The sequence below is a fragment of the Brachyhypopomus gauderio genome, chromosome 4 (assembly GCF_052324685.1).
Source record: "Brachyhypopomus gauderio isolate BG-103 chromosome 4, BGAUD_0.2, whole genome shotgun sequence".
Classification (NCBI taxonomy): Eukaryota; Metazoa; Chordata; class Actinopteri; order Gymnotiformes; family Hypopomidae; genus Brachyhypopomus; species Brachyhypopomus gauderio.
Genome location: NC_135214.1, coordinates 506704 through 531417, shown reverse-complemented (window position 1 = coordinate 531417; position 24714 = coordinate 506704). Strand labels below are relative to the sequence as shown.

Sequence of the window (24714 nt, the reverse complement as noted above, 5' to 3'; positions counted from 1 at the left end):
AAATTACGCCTTTGGACCCCCATTGTCAAGGACCTGCAGAACCAAGATCCCTTTATGTGACTGTGACCTCGGCCAATTGCAACCTGCCTCAAAATCTGAGGCCTCCAGTTGCCTTCTGGCCCATCTTTTGGACACGCCCCTTCTATCTAAAACTTTATGGATTGAACTACATTACGGGAATCCATGCTAGCAACGAAAACAGATGATGATGATGATGATGTGTATGGGTTCCTGGAGCATCCACAGGGGCTGGAGTCAGTCAGCAGGACCAGTCAGCAGGACCATACAAATGATCTCCTTCTAAACTTCACTTTGTCATCCTCAACAACGTTTGCCCAGCTGCCTCGTCTGTGAGCTCACCGGGCAGCAAATAATTAAGCCACCACACAACTTCAGTCGCTGCATGTGTCCGACAAGATGCATCATTTGGAGTTGCTTGGACTGTTATTTCGTTTTTTCTGTTTATTTGTGCAAACCAGCACCTGACATATTAAAAAGCCGAAAGTTGGCTAGAAGGAAGACAAAAGAATGAGCTTCGCTTTGTTTATGTAGAACCAATCAACGTCTCAAGATCATTAAGCCATCCCACCCATATGGTCCTGCATCTCTGAGCACGTCTGGGTGTGGCTGGCTAGCTGTGCTGAGAAAACCATGCTGAGCACAGTTGGAAGGCCCTCTACGTGTTTGGCGTGGAAATGTGATTGGATTGGAATGTGCTCAGTTTGGCCTTACAGTGGAAAAGAGGCAACAGACTGCACCCGATGACCTGAACTAAGTGGCATCTACCACAGCAAACCCACACCAGCCAGATCTGATGCACCGTGCCACAAAAGCTCTTTCTGCAAACGCCAATGGTGGGACCTCCGGTCAGCCCAGGACCCTTTGCCCCAGGGTGGTCAAGGAACTGCACCTCAGATAGGAAGGGTTTCCTGCAAATGTATCATATGTTTAGAGATGGTAATAAACACATATGTGCTTTGGCAAATTTAGAATAGCTTTTACTATTAAACCCAAACGTGCTGGTTCAGCAACAGAAGTATTCTCTGTATTAAAGTACATTTCAACAGATTACGTTTATTATAAAGTACTCATGAAAAAATATATTGTGTGAATAAAATGTAAAGTGTGTTGCATCATCCAGTTTAGGCTCATTAACCATAAAACATCTGCTGAACACACAGCGAAATCACTTCTATTCTTCATACAACTCAACATAAGTGAAGTGAAGGATATATTGCTGTCCTTGTATGACTGCAGCGTGCATATATATATATATATATATTAGTGCTGTCAATTCCAGGTGCCGTGATTAAAAGTTCTCACCAGGATTTTGTTCAAGCTTGCTAGATTTTCTAATTAGCAATCCAGGTAAAATTAGTGGAATCAACACAATCCAGGAAGCCTGAGCAAAATCCTGGTGAGGACTTTTAATCGCGGCACCTGGAATTGACAGCACTTCTTCAAGATCCCTAAATATGAAGCTCTAAAGATGCTTCTCCAGACTAGTGGTCAGAACACGTGTTCAGGTGACACCGTGCTCTGTGCAAGCGTTCCTCAACCCTCCCCGTCTCTCTTCTTCAATCATGCGAGCTTTAGAGTCAAGGCCAAAAAATGTTGTTTTCTCTGCAGTTCCAGGAACTCAGGGAACGCCTGCTAGAGACTATGGGCGTATATATAGAGACTATGGGCGTATATATAGAGACTATGGGCGTATATATAGAGACTATGGGCGTATATATAGAGACTATGGGCGTGGGCTATCCCAGCAGACTGCTGTTCCTCACAGACGCGGTGTCTCTGGGCGTCGTTTCCTCTGTGAGACGTGCTCAGTTAAGTGTTCTTACCTCCTTACTGGACATGAAGCCCTTGAGGCTGCCACCAGCAGCTCCATTTCCACATAGGGCCGGTTGTGTTAAGAACAGACGTCGCTGTGTTAAGAACAGTGTATGAACAATGGCTCCGTGGGACAGTTCCACCCTGCAGAGCGCAAATATAGCATGTTTGGTTGTGAACAGCATTTTCATTTCCTCCTGGAAGGCTGCCTGTTTGTTGTGTTCGTGGACCACAAGCCATTGGTGTTTGCCGTGGCCAAAGACTCCGGACGGTGATCTGTTCATCGGCGACATCAGTAGGCCTTCACTTCCGAGTTCACTACGGACGTCCAGCATGTCTCTGGGAAGGACAACCCAGTGGCCGACTGTCTGACCTGCACGGTTGTCGACGTGTCCCTCGGCATCAAGTCCTCCTGTAAGGTGGCGGACCAGGTGTTGGGCCAAGAGGTGGAGGCCTACAGGACATTATCAGCTGCCAGTACTGGACCCACCACCCAGTTTCACTGGACCTTCTCAAACCAGCCCACCTGGACTTGGATAGGACCGTGGTGGCGGTATGGCTGATGAGGCATGGACAACCTCCAGTCTCTGGTCCTGTCCACCCTGGTGGGTGACTGGCCTGCCTCCCTGGTCTGCCTCCCTGGTCTGTCTCCCTGGTCTGCCTCCCTGGTCTGTCTCTCTGGTCTGCCTCCCTGGTCTGTCTCCCTGGTCTGTCTCCCTGGTCTGTCTCCCTGGTCTGCCTCCCTGGTCTGCCTCCCTGGTCTGTCTCCCTGGTCTGTCTCCCTGGTCTGTCTCCCTGGCCTGCCTCCCTGGTCTGTCTCCCTGGTCTGTCTCCCTGGCCTGTCTCCCTGGTCTGCCTCCCTGGGCGGGGGGAGCTGTTCTGGATAGGAGATCAGGCTCCCTCGGTGGTGGTGGGGGGGTGACATGTGCAGGGACTTCTAGTAACAGCCAGAGCTAATTCCCAAACAAACACGCGTATAAACATCCAAGGTGTTCTGGTCCTTTAAGAGACTCTTGGGGAGAGAGGTGCTTGCGCTGGGGTTCTTTCGGGTTGGAGTAGGAATTAGGTTTTTAGTGACTATCGTATTGTTTTCAGCTGAGCGATTAATAAAATTTCCCCCCTCCTCGGTTTTGATAAAACGGCTCTCCACCTCAACGTCTCATTCCAAAACCCTTAAACAATGCAGTTTTGTGTGGAGGAAGAGAAAGAGAGAGAGAGAGAGAGAGAAAGAGAGAGAGAGGGTAAGAACATGGGGTGAAGGAGGTGCAACTGGCATTTAAATCCGTAATAAAATGGCTGTTTGAGACAGGTGATTTCATTTTCATCATTTCCCTTGCACAACCTGAAGCCATTTTACGGTTTCTGCAATGCCAACAGCTTCAATAAAGTTAAGACTGTTTTTATTAGGACAGACTGTGGTGCGTTGTAGATCCTGGACCAGGGTACGTCCTCCTGGCTGCATGACACCTGTGCTGTCCCGATGTTTTAACTTCATATGCAGCAATACAAGAGCCATGAGCACATCTGCTACTAGGTATGTATATTTTTGTTTTCTGTATAGATTAATAATAGATAAATAATGCAAAATAATGCAAATATGATATGTTGTTCCTGACATTATGTATACGAGTGTGAGTATTCAGTGCTTTCATTGTCTATTCTAATATGTGTGCTAGTTATTTCAAATAATAAGGTATTGATTTAAAATAAAGATGTATTAAACACTTGACATAGGTAATAAAATGCCATATTCTACATACTCACAAATAAGCAAAAGTTTCATTTTCTATTAGCGCTGAAAAAAGCCTTTCTTCAACACCAGAAAACCGGATTAGGCTCAGGTTCTTGTACAGCTTATAGCCCAGTCTCCTAGTTCTGCTCCAGATCTAGTTCATAATCATATGGTCAGATGAAACCATGTCCAACCTCAGTGACTCAATTACAGATACTAGAAGTTTTAGCTATAAACATCTACCACCTGAAACACAAACACACACACACACACACACACACACACACACACACACACACACACACAGAGTTTTTGTTCATGTAAACCTTGTAGGATCCTTTACTGTGTTTTTTCTTCTTTCCATTACAAGTACACCGGGTTTTAGGATGTGTTATGTGTTATGGACAGACATTTTCCCAGACATGGACACTTATCCCATACTGTGTGTAATTTTTAATGTGCATTTCTAAGCCCTTAAATATTCTATACGCTTCTTAAATACAGACTAAATACTATCAAAGACATACATAATCCAGGTCACCATAAAACATTATGAAACAAATTAATTGCAAAATATTTATGTATTCTGATCGATTTGAACTTAAAATGAAAAATCTAGTCATTTTACTAACTACAAATTCGAATATAAATTACATACAAAGTCATCAACAATGTAGCAAGCAGCTTGTCAACAATACAGTTTTAAGGTGTGTGTAATTACAACTCTTTTAATTAAAATTATTATCAGGTTACGACTGCTTTTAATTTTATGTGACTGGAAAAAAATTTAAACACGCAAATAAAAAAAATTAAACATTGTACAAAACATTCTTTTAAATTCACTCATTTATCTTCCTTTCTCTTTTCAGGACAGAAAATAAAATAACTGTTCACTTTATAAACAAAGATGGAAAGAGAATCTCTGTGAATTCATTAACTGGAGTTACATTACTTGAAATTGTAAATACAAATTTAGATTTTCAAGGATTTGGTAAGTTAAAACAAAGTAATTGTCATCATTTAAAATAATCATGAGCATCAAATAATATTCTCATGCCTGAAAGCAACTTCAAAAGTGCCACTAGCAGTAGATAATATGTTTTTTTAGGTTTGAGTGTGTGTGTGTGTGTGTGTGTGTGTTTTAGGTGCATGTGAGGGAACATTAGCCTGTTCTACATGCCACCTGATTTTTGAGAAGGCAGTATATAAGAATCTTGGCTCAATAGCCAGTGAGGAAATGGACATGTTGGACCTGACCTGTGGGCTCACAGCAACGTGAGTGAAAGCTTCTGTCAGCCATTCCCAGCATAATCACATTCTTAATTCATTCTCTATTACTATATCCTACTACCATTTGTACACGTGCAGCGGCTCTTGTGTGTGTTTCAGGTCTCGTCTGGGGTGCCAGGTGCATGTGACTGAAGCCCTGGATGGAATGACCGTACAGGTGCCTGAGGCGGTCTCTGACTGTGTAGATATCAAGACCGAAGACAGACACCTCCCTGTGAATCTCCCACAGTGCACCAAGATGAAGTGACCATCCTGTTGACACCAAGAAACCTCCCGGAAACATTCATAAACCCCATGAAACAAACAAACAAATGAATTAAAATAAAAATGAGCTATCAGACAAATTAAAATATTAGGGAGTGACCTTTTTTTTTTGCATGGACTGAGAGATTCTGCAGGAAAGAGGAAGGGCTGTATAGTTCTCCAGAATATTTACGCTGGCTAAAAGTTTCTCATTAATGTCCAGTGGTTGTAAGGTTATAGTATGGTCAGGACAGGGGGCTGCGATTGCATAAAATTAAAATAGTTCCACACAAAACAAAAGTACAGTGTCATTATGTACAAGTTTGCACATCTTCTGGTGAGCAAGTTCAACCATCATAAAAGTATGTATTATTTTGTATAATAAACCATAGAGGTGCCCAGAAACAGGTGGCTAGTTTTTTATACTTGTCACATTTACTCACGCAACGATGAGCAGCCCCGCGCGCGAACACGCGCTCTCTCCCACAAGGATGCCGTGGCCCGTCTCAGTTGAACAAGACGCGATGGGCGGGGATTGGAGCGTTGCGAGCCAATCAGAGTGCCCCACGCGCAGCGGCGTGTGTGAGTGTGCGCGCGCGCGCGCGCGAGAGAGACTCGGGGAAACAGTGCGCGCGGTGCATCACGAGCTCCGTTTAGACGCGGCGGCGAGAAATCGGAGAAACTTTTGCACAACGACGACAAACGGGGGTGAAATATGGTGACAGTGGCGCCACTCGTCAACACGTTATTGAGTTACGCGCCCTTCGTGCTCGTTCTGCTCGATCTTCGGTATGAAGGTAATTACGGTTTCACTCATTTTACCCCCTGACTTGGTGCTAACTTCGGTTAGCCGGTTAGCTCGGTTGAAGTAGACAGCCAGCGCGCGAGGAATAACTACAACTAACTAGCTGAATAACTACAATTAACCAGCCCGAATAACTACAACTAACCAGCCCGAATAACTACAACTAACCATCTGAATAACTACAACTAACCAGCCCGAATAACTACAACTAACCAGCCCGAATAACTACAACTAACCAGCCCGAATAACTACAACTAACCAGCCCGAATAACTACAACTAACCAGCCCGAATAACTACAACTAACCAGCCCGAATAACTACAACTAACCAGCCCGAATAACTACAACTAACCAGCTGAATAACTACAACTAACCAGCTGAATAACTACAACTAACCAGCCCGAATAACTACAACTAACCAGCCCGAATAACTATAACTAACCATCTGAATAACTATAACTAACCATCTGAATAACTACAACTAACCAGCCCGAATAACTACAACTAACCAGCCCGAATAACTACAACTAACCATCTGAATAACTACAACTAACCAGCCCGAATAACTACAACTAACCAGCCCGAATAACTACAACTAACCAGCCCGAATAACTACAACTAACCAGCCCGAATAACTACAACTAACCAGCCCGAATAACTATAACTAACCAGCCCGAATAACTATAACTAACCAGCCCGAATAACTATAACTAACCATCTGAATAACTATAACTAACCATCTGAATAACTACAACTAACCAGCCCGAATAACTACAACTAACCAGCCCGAATAACTACAACTAACCAGCCCGAATAACTACAACGAACCAGCCCGAATAACTACAACGAACCAGCCCGAATAACTACAACGAACCAGCCCGAATAACTACAACGAACCAGCCCGAATAACTACAACGAACCAGCCCGAATAACTACAACGAACCAGCTGAATAACTACAACTAACCAGCCCGAATAACTACAACTAACCATCTGAATAACTATAACTAACCATCTGAATAACTATAACTAACCATCTGAATAACTACAACTAACCAGCCCGAATAACTACAACTAACCAGCCCGAATAACTACAACTAACCAGCCCGAATAACTACAACTAACCAGCCCGAATAACTACAACTAACCAGCCCGAATAACTACAACTAACCAGCCCGAATAACTACAACTAACCAGCCCGAATAACTACAACTAACCAGCCCGAATAACTACAACTAACCATCTGAATAACTACAACTAACTAGCCTGAATAACTACAACTAACCAGCCCGAATAACTACAACTAACCAGCCCGAATAACTATAACTAACCAGCCCGAATAACTATAACTAACCATCTGAATAACTACAACTAACCAGCCCGAATAACTACAACTAACCAGCCCGAATAACTACAACTAACCATCTGAATAACTACAACTAACCAGCCCGAATAACTACAACGAACCAGCCCGAATAACTACAGCGAACCAGCCCGAATAACTACAACGAACCAGCCCGAATAACTACAACGAACCAGCCCGAATAACTACAACGAACCAGCCCGAATAACTACAACTAACCAGCCCGAATAACTACAACTAACCAGCCCGAATAACTACAACTAACCAGCCCGAATAACTACAACTAACCAGCCCGAATAACTACAACTAACCAGCCTGAATAACTACAACTAACTAGCCTGAATAACTACAACTAACCAGCCCGAATAACTACAACTAACCAGCCCGAATAACTACAACTAACCAGCCCGAATAACTACAACTAACCAGCTGGTTAAACGGTGTAGAGACTGCGGATCTGTTGTCACGCTGTGAGAGTGACTGACAGGATGGCCAGAGGAAGTTCGGTGGACACTCGACATGACCTCATTTAAGTTTTACTGATCCAGAGTGGATCAGCTGTTACACATCAGGATCAGGGTGGCTATCAGACACAGGACCCTGGTGGGCTGGTGACCGGTGGGCTGCCCCCTTTGCTCGGTGTGTTTACTACCTTGTGTGTGACAGGAGTGATCTGCGGAGAGGACCATGGCGTTGAGAACCACCTGGAGATGGGGAAGAAGCTGCTTGCTGCCGGACAGCTGGCAGATGCGCTTTCACACTTCCACGCAGCTGTGGGTGAGTTGGTGAGCTTTAGGCGACACTCTGTCTGTCTGTCTCTCTATCTCTCTGCCTGTCTGTCTGTCTCTCTATCTCTCTGCCTGCCTGTCTGTCTGTCTCTCTATCTCTCTGCCTGCCTGCCTGTCTGTCTCTCTATCTCTCTGTCTGCCTGCCTGTCTGTCTCTCTGTCTCTCTCCCTCCCTCCCTCCTGTGTAGTGTTCATTTGAGTCACACGTTGTCTTTATCACTTTCTGTCTACGTGTAGATGGAGACCCCAAAAACTACGTTGCTTACTATAGGAGAGCCACGGTCTACCTGGCCATGGGGAAATCCAAGTCTGCGCTACCCGATCTCAGCAAAGTTATCGAACTTAAACCGGATTTCACGTCGGTGCGTTTTGCTCCAGTTTGAGATTCGCGAGATGACAACGGCGTGTAATTCATAACCCTCCATTACAACCACTACCACTACACTTCTGTTTCGTTCCCCAGGCTAGGCTTCAACGAGGGAACCTACTGCTGAAACAGGGCAGGCTGGATGAAGCAGAGAGTGATTTCAAGAAAGTGGTGAGTGGCTCTTCGTGAAACACTTACCTTGCTTATGGAGAAACGTTTTCCATCTCAGCCATCACCTACTCTCGTTATAATGTTGGAATCGTTCTGAATATTAAAGCATCCTTTGGCGTTCTTGTATTCTCTTCACTTCATCAGTCTGTGGTTGGGTTTGATATCTGCAGGAGGTACAGAACATGCAGACTGTAATACACACTTGGTCTGCTTTTATTCTTCTGCTGCCGTATGGAGTTAGGGAGTCATGTGGCTGTAGTCTTGTAATGCTTTCTGATACCAAAGATGTTATGGGTGGACATAGGGATAGGATGGTATTGCCTAACATATCATATATGTCCACATTTGTCATGGTTTTCAACATTAGTAAAATATATTTTTAACAACAACTTATACACATTGAAAAATTTCACCTCGGGTCTATCAGTGTAATAGGTTTCATTTAATTTTAGGGAACCTGAAACAATAGGTTTGTTCACGATGTCTTCAGAAAAAATCGGTGTATGTGTTGTATATTATAGTGCTTGTGCATACTTAAACTTGAAGTGAAATTATTATATAGTATTATATATTATAGTGCTTGTGCATACTTAAACTTGAAGTGAAATGTGCTTCATTATGAGACAACAGTTAACCTTTTGGTGGTTTATGGCATTGCAAACTACGTTTTGTCTTTGTGCTGCAGAAATTGGCTTTTCAATCACTTTTCGTGTTCTACAACTGTGGAGTAAATATATGACAATTTAAACCAAATTGCACTAAATAAACCGAATATCATAAAACTGTTGGCTTCCTCTAAAAGATGAAGTGATGACTTCTTACTTCTTTAAACTGGGAGGCAGCGAATTCCAGCAGGTGCTGAAAAGCTTCTCCTTTTACCTGCTCTGCAGCTGAAGTCCACCCCAAGCAGCAGAGAAGAACAGGAAGCCCAGAGCCAACTGAAGAAATCAGACGAAATCCAGAGGCTGGTGACGCAGGCCCGCAGTGATTTCAGTCGCCAGGACTACAGCTCGGCGATACTGCACCTGGACACGATCATCGACGTGAGTTAGCGGTTCTCCTGGTTCGGTTGGTGCCAGCGTCAGCGTGATTGGGCTTTGCTGTTCTTGACACTGTAAGACAGAACACTGCATAGAGTAAAGTAAAGATCACATTTTATATAATGTGATCTCGTGTGTGTGTGTGTGTGTGTGTGTGTGTGTGTGTGTGTGTGTGTGTGTGTGTGTGTGTGTGTGTGTATGTATATATATATATATATATATATATATATATATATATATATATATATATATATATATATATATATAGAGAGAGAGAGAGAAAGAGAGAGAGATATATATATATATATATATAGATATAGAGATATATTTATATAGATAGATAGATAGACTGAAAAAGCGGTAACAGTTAAGATGTGTTTTGTAGCTCAACCTACTCATTCATAAGGCATAAGCTTTTAGCAAATATTTCCATGGGGTTTAGATTGTGTGGTGTCAGGTAGACCAACAGAACCTGTCCGACATGATCAGTGAGTTACCGAGGCACTTCTGTCACACTAAAACGGCCATTAACTGAGCAGTTGAAAGGCAATGCGTCAAGTAAATCAGTGGCAGGTTGTGGGACGGGTGCACAGGTAGAGGAGAAACCCGAGCACGGTGTCACTCCCCTTGGCCGATTGTGTGCGTCTCTCCTGCCCCGCTCAGACGTGTGCGTGGGACGTGGAGTCCAGGGAGCTGCGGGCCGAGTGCTTCATTCAGCTGGGTGAGACGGGCAAAGCCATCAGTGACCTGAAAGCCACCTCCAAGCTGAGGAACGGCAACACTCAGGCCTTCTACAAGCTCAGCACCATCTACTATAACCTTGGAGACCACGAGATGTCCCTCAGGTGAGCCTCTGCAGGGTGTGACCACTTACAGGTCCATGAGGACAGTGTCATTAATTTCTGCATGTTGCAGTAACGCCTTTGGGACAAATTATTTCTACACACACACACACACACACACCTTTTAACTATCCAAGCTACCATTCGTTACTGGTAAAGCTCACATCCCAGTGAGGGGGTGCTGCTGAAGCGTTCTTAACTGCGGCTATGAAAGCCTCCTGACTGCACATTGAAGCGGTCTGCTGTAAGCGTGCTCACACGGTGGTGTTTCCAGTGAGGTGCGTGAATGTCTGAAGCTGGACCCCGACCACAAGCTGTGCTTCAGCCACTACAAGCAGGTGAAGAAGCTCAACAAACAGATCACGTCTGCGGAGGAGCTGATACAGCAGCAGAGGTGCGTACCGCGAACGCCATACGCCCCGCCAACGCCCCATACGCCCCATACGCCCCGCCAACGCGCCATACGCCCCGCCAACGCGCCATACGCCCCGCCAACGCCCCATACGCCCCGCCAACGCCCCATACGCCCCGCCAACGCTAACGCCGCACTAGCCAACACATGGGAAGGTTTAGTACAGTTGAGAGCAGGAACATCCTCTAATCCTGATGAATTCTGGGTAATGATAACCAGGCAAAAGTCATTGTGATGTGGGTGAATGTAACATCTGAAGGCCTTTTATGGTTGGATCAGTATTCTGTGGAACCTCACTGGTCTTGATGGGATTTGCTTTTTAATTTCCAGTATGGAGGGCAGTAGTGTGTCTGAGGGGAGGCAGGTGCAGGTTTAAAGGAAGAACAGTGTCCACACAGGTGTCCTCTGTACTGGTGCTGGACACGGACATTAATGGATGTTTGCATGTAGTTGTCTGCTGTCATCACATTGGGGCGTTCTCTCTGCAAATAAGTAAATAAGCTGCTCCAGTGTTCAAATGCACTACATTGAAGTGGTGTATAATTTTACTTGCCCTTTTTAAATGTCCGCATTCTACCAGGAAACACAATGTCAACTAAATCCGTTCTGATAGCACAACATCCACCACCCATTAAGCTTCTCAATTTCCTTGTTGTGAAGAATCCTATAGCGATACATTGACTGCATTATCAATCCACACTTCTGCCGAGTTGTAGTCTCATGAATACCTTCAATACATTATTAGTTTCAAGCATATGTAGCTTCAGCGGGTTGAGTGAAAGTGAGAGCTGCTTCCTTGAAACATTTTAGAAAGCAGAGAGGCTTTCTAAATGTGTGACCTAGACTTGTTTACGTCAGACGAGTAAGTTTTGGAGCAGGTCTGAAGTTTTGGAACTTGTTGCCTTTGTAACGAATCCTCCATCTTCAAAGACTTGGAAAAATCTAGGATCATGTCAGATACTCAGCAAACCAGTCTGGCTAATTGGTTCGGGCGGCATCATTATTATTTTTTTTCGTTCTTACCTTCAAACCTTCCTGACGTTATGACTGTGTTTGAAAAAGCACCTGAGCTGCTAGTGATGGGGGCGTCTTCCGTAGATCACAGGTTCAGCACACCTGGAGGACCTGCTGACACCACCATGGCAGACAGCACCACCTCAGTGAGGGGACGTGAGGTGCGGGTGGTGTTGGCAGTCTGACAGCTGAATAAATCAGGTGGCTAATAAGCTGCTTTTGTAGTTGAGAGAAGTCATGTCAAGAGAACAATTTATGTGGCCGTATTTTCATGATTCCATGTGTAGTCGCATTTGGTCGTGTTTGATTAGCTTGGAGACCTGTAGCGCAAGGCTGAAAGTGCCTTAGCCATGCGGCATTAACCCCTGAACTTCCTGGGACGATGAGGTCACCAGTGTGGATGTTGAGTCCCCTGCAGTTTCTCACGTAGCCCAAATATGTAAGATCTCCATTACCATTTTTGACCTCCCAGTCCAGGGCCTGTAGAACACAGTAGAACCGAGCAGCACGTGTGAGAGAGAGAACACACCCTCCGCTTTTTTGTATGACTAATGTCTTCCTCTCTCCTGCTGACTAACAGCAGGGCGGGCCATTTCTAAGCCCCTCCCACTCCACATACGCCCTTTAGCTGCAGATGCCATGACAGGGTGAGCGACGCTGGCCGGCTCCATGTCTTAGCGTCTGCTTCAGCCTCCGTGATATCGGCAGCTGGGCTGTGTGGTGACTAACGGCGTCTCCTCCGTGGTGTTGACCGTGCTCCTCCTGCTGTGTGGTGACTAACGGCGTCTCCTCCGTGGTGTTGACCATGCTCCCTCCTCAGGTACGGGGACGCGGTGGGTAAATACGAGGCCGTCATGCAGACGGAGCCGAACGTGCCTCAGTACACACTCCTTGCCAAAGAACGCATTTGCCACTGTCTTTCTAAGGTGAGACCGGCTGTTCTACTCCTGGCCACCAGGTGTCACTGCATGCCACAACATTATATATATACTGTATACATGTATGTATGTGTAAAGTGTGCAAAGCTGTCAACAAAGCAAAGGATGGACAAATCTTTTTAAAAAGTGCTTATTTTTGTCTAATAATAATATGTCTGCAATATTATTTCAGGAAGTGAGAATATTTATAAAATAGTCAGTAATCAAAAATTAAGTAATCAATAATAGTAAACAAATTGTAGTGAAGTATACAAGGTTTCCAGTGGAACGGGTCATTTGTACAGAGGTCTTAACCTCAGCTGTGCGAGCAGATCAGATCTTGACCCCTTCTCCTCAAGTCCACTTCAGGTTCTGGCGGTAAGCGTTTTGGTTTTGTGTGACCACAGGACCAGCAGGGCGCTAAAGCCATCCCAGTGTGCAGTGAGGTACTGCAGTCAGACCCGGAGAACGCCAACGCCCTGAAGGACCGGGCGGAAGCTTTGCTCCAAGACGAACAGTATGAAGAAGGTACCTGCACATGTGTGCACGCTTTCTGCAAGGATTGTGCAGTATGGCACATTTATAGAGTCACTTCACAGCTTTACTTCATTTGTTGTTCATGCATTTTGGATATGAGAGTCATAATGTGCTTAGGGCAGTGTTACAGTGTATTTTAGCTGCCGTTACTGGTGACTGAAGTGTATCTGAAGTAACAGCACCTCCTAGCTGAGGGCGGTGTTGCTGGTACCATCTACAGCACTGCGTTTGGGTGGGAACGTCCGTGAGGTCAGCCCATGAGGTCAGCCCATGAGGTCAGCCCGTGAGGACAACTCGTGAGGACAGCTCCTGAAGTTAGCTCATGAGGGCAGTTAGTGAGGTCAGCCCGTGAGGACCACTCAAGGTTCCATCCGGTTCCCATCTCTATCTGAATATTAGAGTCATCACATGCAAGATGGCCTGTAAGCATTTCCATGGCAACTAAGCATCTCGGCAGTGGAAATAAATGAAGAGTAATTTGTTATTATAGCGCTTCATGAGTTATTGTTAGTTGCAGGGGAAAACGGTCCCTGGCAGTATTGATGCATTGAGCGTGTTCTGATGTTAGGGGGCAAAATCAAAACAGCAACAAAAAAAAAAGCACAGATTTGTCATCCCTGGATTTGGACTGCAGTTTCTCTCTGGGCCTAAACTCATTTAGTCTGTCAGAAACCCCCAATAAGGCACTAAAAAAAACCAGCTGTGAGCTTGTTGACTTTAACACTAGATGATGTTTAAGGCCTTAATGAACTGAATTGGCTTAATGCGCTGAAATAGCTTAAGTTATCTCATCAAGATCTTAATCAGAATATGGGGAAAAGCCGCAGGAGGCTGGCTCTCCAAGAGCACGCCTGGACACGGGCTGGACAGAGCTGTGTTAGGTAGGACGATAGATGGTCTTGTGTTTGGAACGGTGCCCTAAACGTGCCTCACCTCCGCAGCCATTAAAGACTTTGAGAGAGCCAAAGAGTACAGCGAGAACGACCGGCAGGTGAAGGAGGGTCTGGAGAGAGCTCAGCGTCTCCTCAAACAGTCTCAGAAGAGAGACTACTACAAGATCCTGGGGGTGAAGAGGTGAGGGCCTTCACCAGCGCTCACCGCCTCCTCCTCACGTGGGCGTGATTGTGAGAAACATCTGGGCTCCTCTGTCTCCTAGGACGGCCCAGAAGAAGGAGATCATTAAGGCCTACAGGAAGCTGGCACAGCAGTGGCATCCAGACAACTTCCAGGACGCTGAAGACAAGAAGAAGGCGGAGAAGAAGTTCATAGACATCGCGCAGGCCAAGGAAGTGCTCACTGACCCAGGTAACCACCCACATCATTACTCCTGTTCCCGGCACTTAGGGCCAATGATTTATTGTACATAATCTGCATTTACCAGTAGTTCTAAACACTGGTCTAGACATCGACACTGGCCGGAGCTTTTGTTTCACTATAATTATAATTTAATGGTCCTTGAGGATACAGTATACCAGTTTAACTTTAATCAGGGGATCGCATGTTGATGAGATTAATCTCATTGTGGCCTGAAGCCTGAAATGCTACATGGTGAAAGTGGCAAATGAAACAGATCTGTGATAAATGCAGATAATCTGGGGGATGAAGAGAGGAATGATCTTTATAGTGTGAGTAGCAGCGAAACCTCAGCGTTAGTGTACTTCCTGACGGGGGGGGGGGGGGTGGTGCTGGTTCTGTTCGTGTGCAGAGATGAGGAGTAAATTCGACCAGGGCGAGGACCCTCTAGACCCGGAGAGTCAGCAGGGCGGGGGCCACCACCCCTTCCACGGGGCCTGGGACAACTTCCAGGGCTTCAACCCCTTTGGCTCCGGACCCTTCAGCTTCAAATTCAACTTCAACTGAACCCAGCCTGGAGGAGGGCGGGTCGGACCCGAACTGCCACTAGGTGACACTCATCGACACCAACCGCCATTGATGCGTCCACAGCTACTGGGACGTGCCCCATGCTGTTACAGCCGTGTAGCTGAGGGCGGGTGGAAGGACCCCCCCCCATTATTTGAAGCGACTGCCTTTTTCTTTCTTTCTTTCTTCAGGGATCTCATTATTGCAGGGGGTCATTCCAAAGCAACCACCATGCACACGTGGTGACCTTTGATCTATTCCTGAGACTATTATGTACATATGAAACGGCACTATTTTTCTATAAATTAAGCAATGCTGCAATGTAAATATAGAAATAAAGAGATGATTATCTATTTAATTAATTGGGGATTGCCAGTTTTATTTTATTTTAAGCAGACATAGATGGTGCATGTGACTCCTATGATGAACTTTATTATAGCAGTTGGGGGGGGGGGGGTTACTAGTGAGTGACATTTTGGAATCGAATAGGAGAGTATCTATCCAGTTTGCATCTTAAAATCCAATTGAGCAGGGAGATTAAGGCCAGTGCATCACTGGCTGTGAGGAAGCCACGAACATCTTATTAAGAATAAACACCTACTAATTGAAGAAGGCACAAGTTCCCTGTGGATTGCAGCATGTCATTCAGGGATGATCCCTCCACTAGCTGTAGATCATTAATCTGGGGAATTCATTACGCTTAATTATGTAACCGTGGCTCATGATAGAACTGGCACACCACGTGTTCTCCAGGGAATATTACATCTTTATTCCTGAGAAAATCCACATTCTCCAACATCAAAGCTCAGTAACAATGGTTGATGCAGCGTCCTTAATATCAGCCACACTGAAAAGGAATAACAGTGTTTCACTTGAAACAGATTGAAACCACAGTGGTTAACAGAATGATTCAGTTACTGGGTATTGAGCGTGTACCTTCTATATTGGTTGGGAGAGTTGGGACAAAAATTTGGCTTTGCTTGTTATAGTTAAGTAACTTCAAACAGTCCTGTTCTAATTGGAATATCATGGGAAATATTCTTCTGAGCAGAAATGTTTGTTTTTATCTTCGAGGAGCATTGTGTTTGGTGTGAAAAGCTGTTAAACCCCAAATCTGTTTAAATTTTATCATAAACATGCAAATTCAACAGCAGAATTAAACAAGCATGAGGGCAGAGGTACCAAACGCAGAACGGCTTCTGACCAACAACTTCATTTAAGCAGCCTTTCTTTTGTAAACAGCGAATACCAATGAGCACAACAGAAGAGTTTATAACAAGCTCTTGTAAAATGGAATGACCTGGAATGTGGACCTGCTTCCCACCAATGTGCCCAACAGTGCAATTATTATTCCTTTAAACTGATGAGCACAGTTCTTATCACAATCTGTCCTTAAAGACCAGGCTTCTCAGGAGGGATTTGGTCATGTTCAGCAGAGCAGACGTCTATGAGAAAGGCGTTTCAGATGACATCTTTGCACATTACTGTCTCGTGGCCAGTGATCTGGCACAGTGGGAATCATAACAGTGGAATTCTTTATCATCACAGGAAACAAAGGCATCGGTCATTTCTGTCTTCACATATTGTTACCTCATGAAACTCATCACAAGCTTTTGCTGGAAAAATGTAGATTGTTCCTTTAAAATACTGACTCGGCTCACCAACACTCATAAATAGAAAATGGTATGAAATCTTTTAAAAACACGTCTCTTAGTGTCTCGTGTCTCCTTGCTGTCTTGGCGGAGCGGAGGTGTAGTAACACGTCCTGTTTCCGTGCGGGCGAAAGGCTGATCCGTGTGTAGCTGTAGGCAGCGTCGGGTCACACAGTGGGACTCGTGGCAAACACTCTCCTCCCAGACGGGCGCTAAAGCTCATCACGCCCTGTGAAAACACGACCCCAGACAAACAGCACATGAAGTTCACCTCTGTGGACTCGACGTCGAGCGGCTCAAGCCCGCAGTCTCGTCCCTGCTGCCGAGACCTGGAGACCCCGTGGCTCACCTGCCTGCCCCGTGGGCGGGCCGGACTTTCCCCGCCGGGCCGGGTCGTCCTTGCTCTCCTGCAGCCGTCTCAGGAGACGCTTGATTTGGTCGTCGTACGCGGTCCACTCTGGCACGATACGCGCGGCGGCGCTCAGCTTGGGCTCCTTGGTCTTGGGGTTGTTGCACTGTGGAGAGGTGGCGGAAACAGACTGACCTCAGAGGTCATGGGGTCACAACAGCAGATGTGGCCACCTACAGCCTTTCACTTCCTGGCTAGAGGAGGCAGTATATTAACCTGCATTTTGTGGGGCACTGCATTGAGCTGCTGTTGTATACAAACGTGCAGCTGTGCAGGGGTGATGAATAAAAGCCCAGCATCAAGAAAGGAACCATCCATCATTATGAAAAAGCAATACAGACAATGTAATTATGATCATTATAAAAGCTGCATTATTGAGAGCATCAATTTGATTAAAATCAAAAGCTGGTTATACACATATGCATATAGCACTGCTTAATATTATATTCTTATAAATATATATATATATATATATATATATATATATATATATATAGGTCAATCTTTCTGTAAATTACAGGATGATAACATCAAGGTAGAAGATTAAACGGAGCTCTGTGCTTGGCCAAGAATAAAAGCTCCTAGGAGGTGAGAGGTAATCATCTGCCTGCAGCTCTAATGAGACGTTTCCCAGTGCAGCGTCTGAGGCAGGGGTGTAGGGTGCAGGGTGCAGGGTGCAGGGTGCAAGGTGTAAATGAGCCTGCTATTCTTGTCTGTGCACACGCTGCCCAGCGAGGACCAGTGAGGATGTGTGGCCCTTCATTAGGTCATTCCCTTCCTGATCAGACTGAAGGCACCTAAAAGAATCTCTGCCTGCAGATCTGTGGCTCCACCGTAAAGGTTCAGTCCTCCATCCTACTCCATCTGTAGATGATCTCCTGTCGTTTAGATGTTTAACCTTCACAAGAGATACTGTGAGAGAAAGCTGTAACTGAGTCTCTAGACCAGGGGTACTCAAATAGAAATGATGACGGGCCACATTTTATTTTTTCAATCACTGAAGCGGCCGGTTAGGGGGGGCGGCGGTTGAACGTAAACTGTCGACCGGGGGGGTGGGGGTTGGGGGGGGGGGGGATGGGGGAGTGTGGCGAACGCATTTGGGCGTCCGCTACCTGCCATAAAGGCAATCCTCGGCATCGTCTTGAGATCGCGGTGCACGATTTCAAAATAAGAGCGGATAGCACGATTGAAAAAAAAAGATTCCTTAAAAAAAAAAAATAATAATAATACTTTTCAAAACAGCTCGCGGGCCAGAAATAGATAGCCGCTATTTGGGTATGGGGTCTCTAGAGGCACAAATCGAAGGTTAAAATCATTGACAAGAAAATAAAGACTAAAGAAGAGACGGCAGGCTGGAAACCCTCAGGGCAGTTGATCAGGTACTGGACTAGTAACTGGAAGGTTGGCAGATCAAGCCTCAAGTTGCCCTCTTGAGCCCCTGAGCATAATTGTAAGTCACTTTGTATAAAAGTGTCAGCTAAATGCCATAAATGTAAACCTCTAAGCCAACAACTAAAGGCAACTGGTGTTAGGTGTTCTGGTAACTGGTCTTAAGTGCACATTATGAGAAGCGTAGAAAAGTAAATGCCACAAAATGTGTTAAAGGCCCGTGTGTTCATCAGTCCTCAGGAGGACTGACTGTATACAAATGGAGGAAATATGGTGGTATCTGTGGTATTTTCTCTCCCTAGCAGTGTGCATCACAGCAAGACCTGGGCAGCTAAACACTTAGGAGAGAACAACAAATTCACAACTGTATAAAGAGATCTGGTAGAAGGACAGAGTAGTGGTCTGAGACATGAAGTGTTAGACTGCTGCAATAAGACATTGACCCAGAAGGGGGTAGATGTGCAGATACACAGAACTAGTGTGGCTGTGTTATGAAGCCCTTAGGTTTACAGTAGGCTGGGTTAAAATGTGATAATGAGCCTTTTTTAAATAAATGTGCTTTCTTAATTTTTCTTTCTATATTTCCACAATAATTATATAAAAACGTGACTCAAACACTCTTGCTAAGTCTCGGTCTGTAGCATCACTCCAAATACCCACAACTGTAAACATGGCACAGTACAGGAGGCTTGGTGTAAAGAATATAATCAGAGGGTGTCGAGCTGAAGTCCCAGGGGGCACCAGTATTACACATCTCCGTGATTTGTCTGATTCAGCACAGATAGATCCTCGTCCTTCACAGCCGCATCTGCTATGTCCGAGGAACCTGAAATATTTGGTGCTGTGCTCCTGCAAAATTTTGAGCATCATCACCTCTTAAAATGGCAAGAAATGTCTTGGGGCCATGCTAAGGCAAACAGTGTTATGGCTGTAGGTGGAGATTAGTGAGCCCACGTGAGACCAGGTGAGACCAAGTGCTTCACAAGTTCAAGCAGCATCACGCTGTTTGCATTTCTGCCAGTGGAGATACTGCTAACATGTCCGTGGCTGTAAACTGAACCCACAAGCGATCTTGTGATTTCTTTAAACCGGTGAGAGTGTTTTCACCTAAACGAAACCGAGAAGTGGTGGGGAGGCCACGTGAACCCCAGACAACTCCAATTAAGGAGAGACGTGTAGAAGCAGCTTTTGTTCTTAGTCCTCCGTTACGTCCTGTGAGGCGAACAGCCCTCGTCACCGAGGTGCCGTGTGAGCACCTCTCGGTCCTGATGATTCACGGGTCAGATGTCTTGGATCAAGCGTCCGCTGGAGGGAGATGAAGTGGGGGGAGGTCTGTACCGAGGTGGTCTGAGGCTCCTCTCGGCACTCCTGCTGACCTGACCGTGCAGCCAGAGAGCGATAAGAACCGTTACCTTCACCTGCCACTGTGTGTTTTTATGTTTGCCTGTATGAGACTAGAACAAAACAGCAGGGGAGGACATTTTGTGTCTGTCTTATATATCTGTTGTTTATTTTGGGAAATTAGGGAAGTTTTGTTGTATTCGTTTTTTTTTTCTCCAAGTTAGGTAGAGTTTTTGTCTGTCATAGCCCTCAAAGTTCTACATATGAAACATCTTAAGAGCAAATAAATAATTGGTGGCTAGGAATGGGTGGTTCTTAGCTTGGGCTGCTGGTGGGAGACTAGAGGCTTCGTGCAGTTGTTCTTACGCTGTAGCGTACACAGACTGATCACAAGATCTGCAGCTGACACGAGTACGTAGAGGTTCTTCAGTTATTGGACAGGCCGCCCTGCTGCTGTCGAGGACAACGTCCCGCTGAACTGATGTCCCGTCGGGTGGGTTAGGAACAGGAATTAATTATTTCAACTCACAGCATCTCCACGGTGTGTTTGATCACTCTTGTCCAAATCAGATCTGGTTGGTTTCCAAAAGATCCCAACAGGTGACCATAATTAACCCCCGGTTTTCTAAGAATCTAGGACACCCAGAAAGTCGCAGGGTGGAAATTATTGGCATTTTCTCCTTGTCAGACTCCACCTACTTCCTTACACCTACTGACTCCTGCAACTGACAAAACCGGAGACATTTCAACGTGAATAACGTCCCAAAAATAACTGAACAATACGTGCGCAGAAGATCCAACCAACAGTGATGCTCTCCAGATCCTGATTACTGGCTTAGCTGACGCCCAAATTGTACAGCACGAACACAAACAGAAAATGTGGATCACGGAGGCCTAAAATAACATTAACAGTGACTGGTACTTCACACTATAAAGCACATCTGGGGATGTACTGCCATCAGACGGAAACGCAAGTGATGCGGTCACAGCTCTAATTTGAATGATTAATGTGAAGTCCAAGGAGACGTACCAGGTCGATGGTCTTGGCGGTGGCCTTGGACGAATCATCACACCAGGTCTCGCACCACAGCCAGTCCTGCGGCAGGGACTTGATGGCTACTTGGTGGATCATGTTGTTGGGAAGGTCCTGCCACCATTACAGGGGAAAGAGGACAGCCAAGACCCAAACCTGTTACCATACCGAGACTTTCGAGGAACGGGTTAAACGCCAAGACCCTTGTAGAGGTACTGACCTGGTCCAGGTTGGAGAGACTATTAGGGTCTTGACTTAAGGCCTGGTACTGGCCACGAAGACGGTCTCCTGCTGCGATCTTCCTGAACTTCTTCAGGTCCACCACGTAAAGTGCACTGTGTTGACAGAGAAGAGTGTAACACAGCATGAAACTGCACTGAGCAATGTTAACACATTCATCTTGACTAAATCTAGGAATTCAGCGGTACGTGGCTACCCAATTCAAATTCCCTCCTAAAAAGCTGAATGTCCATGACATACAATTAATGGAAAAACCCTTTGTTATTGTAGGGCAAGCAATTCTAAAAATCCCTCACGCAATATGGAAAACATATGAAAATATATTTTCATAAATGGCAACTAAAATTCAAAAAGATCCTACCAACAAAATTCCCTGAATTTTGGATATTCCATGGCTTGACGCAAAAACGATAAAATCCTTGACTTTCTGTGTCTGAATTAGACTTTTAAAATTCCATGATATTCCAATAACAGCGGCTCGTCAGTAGGGGGCGCTGGGGCGCCGCCCCCATCAGAGTGTCCAGAGAATAAATAGACATATAGATTTAACTTGTTGAGTTTACAGTTAAAGCTGGCACATAATTTCTTCCAAATGATGGAAAATTCTGTTTTATCCTCACAAACAAACCCCTTCACCAGGCGCTCGGTTTAAGGAAAAAAAAGAAAAAAGAAGCTTGGAGCAGACAGACCCAATTTCTTGTTCGTAAGGGTGCTTGAAATCCTCGAAAATGCTTGAAAATTGTATTACCTTCAGAGGTGGGTATTACAGGTTCAGAAAGTAAAAGTCCTTCCCAGAATTTTACTCAAGCTTGCTGAATTTTCTAATTAATGCAAGCCAGGTACAATTAGTGGAATCAACACAGTCCAGGAAGCCTGAGCAAAATCTTGGTGAGGACTTTTACTGAACCTGGAATGCCCACCTCTGATTACATTACAAATACGAGCAAGAAACGTTCCGCATCTTGTAATTCCAGCGAGAAATCTGAGAGCGCGTAAAGATGTTAAGATTGCGTGTTAAATGAACGCCTGTTAAATGAAATATAACCGGAGCAAATCATAACCAAACTAGCATACATTTTGAGCATATATTGCTACGCTAGCAAGTTGATTTAATACAATTATTTTTCTGCTATTACCAAACACTGTGGAATCTCGGTGGGATACTTCTGTTGTCTTTTGTGTGTGCTTTGATTTTGCAGCTTGTTTGCGTTCCCCTCAAAACGTTTAACCAGCCGTCAATGTCCAGTAATCCCGTGAGCCAGGGGAAGCCACCAACATTCATAAATGCCCGATGACGTGTGTTTAAAGCACGTTTGTCTTGGTCTAACCTGATATGGTACTTCCTGTGGCCCAGGTGCGAGGCCCAGTAACCAGTCTTCCAGAAACGGTACCCGTCCATTTCTCGCCGGCTGTCGCAGAACGGCGTGTAGCCATAGGGGGCGCCATCCAGGTCCAGGTCACGCAGCTCTTTCAGATCTGCCCTGACTATCTGAAAAAAGGTGGAACACAATTAACGCAGCTGCTAAAGAAGCAACGAAGTTCACCCGATCTCTGGACTTCATTACCGGTTCTGCGTCGTCTCGTCTTCAATCAAATGAATATGGAGGTCTGAATTTAACCGCCCTTACTTAATACTGAGAATCACAGCATTCAGTCGTGAGAGCAACATCTCTGAAATCTGTGAGACCATCTTGTTTGAACGGACATGCCGCTCTTAGGAGAGCCCGGGAGATGTTGGCGTGGGACGCTGGTCTGCATTAGCTCTGTGCTTTAAGCCACGGGGCACGTATGACGGCCCAGTTCACGCCTACCTGATCAGCATCCACGAAGATGATCTTGTCCACGGCCAGAGGGAAGAGCACGTCCAGGAAGAGGATCTTGTAGCCCCAGATGATACGCTGCTTCTCCGTCTGCTGGTGGAGCCACCGCGGCCACTTATACTGGACCAGCTCATACTGGAAACCATACGCCTCCGCCATGTGGGGAATGGACTCCTGTACACACACACACACACACACACACACACCACAGGCATACACACACACACACACCACAGGCATACACACACACACACACACACACACCACAGGCATACACACCCACACACACACACACACACACCACAGGCATACACACCCACACACACCACAGGCATACACACCCACACACAGACAAAACACACACACACACACACACGTGTGCACGCGAGCATGCACAAGAGCATACATGCACACACATGCACACCCACACACACACCAGAAGAGTCTTCACATCAAAAAAGGAGCTTTGCGACATGCCTCCCACTAACACTCATTTTACATGTTAAATAATTCATCACACACTGTTGATTCGGCATTGAACCTTACGCAACATGAGTTTATTTTGTCCTCTGTGAATTGCTGGTAGTCTGTGCTTTATGCCTGAAAGGCTAGTCAAGTCTGAGGTTTGTTATTTGCGTAGCGTTTTTATAAAAGGTCTCTAAAGTTTCAGCTTGTCAGGTTCAGACTCACAGGTGATCCAACAATGTACCAGTAATAGGATGAAGGATAAATGTAATAAACAGACCGCGATACCTCTGCACTAGAATAGTGGAGAGGTGTGGAGGGGGTCTCACACACACACACACACACACACACACACACACACACACACACACACACACACACACACACACACACACCTCCACACACACCTCCACACACACCTCCACACACACACACACACACCTCCACACACACACACACACACACACACACACACACACACACACACACACAGTGATTTCACCTTAAAGGAGGGAGAAAGGTAGTTTTTCAGGAACCAGAACTTGATGGGCGTTTTGGTATGCTGGAGGACAGAGAGCATCATTATTCTGAAAACACACACACACACACACACACACACACACACACACAGAGCAGAGGCTGAGGCGTGAAGTGGGGAGTGAAGATGTAGCCAGCAGGGGCGGTCGTGGGTGGATGGACATCTTACCTCAGGAAGCGCTCATATAGATGTCCAGAGGCTACTGAGAAGATGTTAAGTACATCTTCTTTCTTCGAATCTCCTTCCTCCACACTTGAACCGCCCGTTAGACTGCAAGACACACACACACACACTTAAGTATCCCCTGAATGCTTCTTCTTCAGCAACATTGATACCGTTCAGAAGCACTGGGTGTGTGGAACTGTGACTAGGTAGTGTACTGGTCCATACAGGAGACACCGGGCAGAGACACTCAAGTGGGTTTGAACCAGATGCCTCTCTTTGGTAAGCCGAAGCAATCGATCCAACACGCACGCACACACTCGTTCAGTCGCACACACACACACACACACACACACACACACACACACACACACACACACACACACACACACGTAGATTACAGCTCTAAACACAACCCTGGTTTCTATCCTGCTAACCCCCACATACACACACAC

At 45.6% G+C, this 24714-nt stretch overlaps 2 protein-coding genes across 5 annotated transcripts in view; one reads left to right on the top strand and one right to left on the bottom strand.

Moving 5' to 3' along the window:
* The first annotated feature begins 5702 nt into the window (after positions 1–5702).
* Positions 5703–16820, top strand: dnajc3a (DnaJ (Hsp40) homolog, subfamily C, member 3a). Its single transcript, XM_077001315.1, has 12 exons — positions 5703–5895; positions 7930–8040; positions 8288–8412; positions 8514–8588; positions 9479–9631; positions 10292–10473; positions 10745–10864; positions 12717–12822; positions 13221–13341; positions 14292–14424; positions 14507–14655; positions 15056–16820. Exons 1-12 carry the CDS (start codon positions 5814–5816, stop codon positions 15208–15210), a joined length of 1512 nt encoding a protein of 503 aa, XP_076857430.1. The 5' UTR covers positions 5703–5813; the 3' UTR covers positions 15211–16820.
* Positions 16821–16955: 135 nt separating this feature from the next.
* Positions 16956–24714, bottom strand: part of uggt2 (UDP-glucose glycoprotein glucosyltransferase 2) — a 31309-nt gene continuing 23550 nt past the window's right edge. For all 4 annotated transcript variants that reach the window (XM_077001314.1, XM_077001311.1, XM_077001313.1 and 1 more), the window contains 8 exons: positions 24266–24367; positions 24062–24146; positions 23086–23268; positions 22603–22763; positions 21255–21369; positions 21032–21148; positions 17212–17377; positions 16956–17091 (listed from right to left, as the gene is read on the bottom strand). In XM_077001314.1, the coding sequence (XP_076857429.1) occupies positions 17075–17091; positions 17212–17377; positions 21032–21148; positions 21255–21369; positions 22603–22763; positions 23086–23268; positions 24062–24146; positions 24266–24367 (946 nt within the window). In that variant the 3' untranslated portion in view covers positions 16956–17074. The remainder of the gene's footprint in view (positions 17092–17211; positions 17378–21031; positions 21149–21254; positions 21370–22602; positions 22764–23085; positions 23269–24061; positions 24147–24265; positions 24368–24714) is intronic.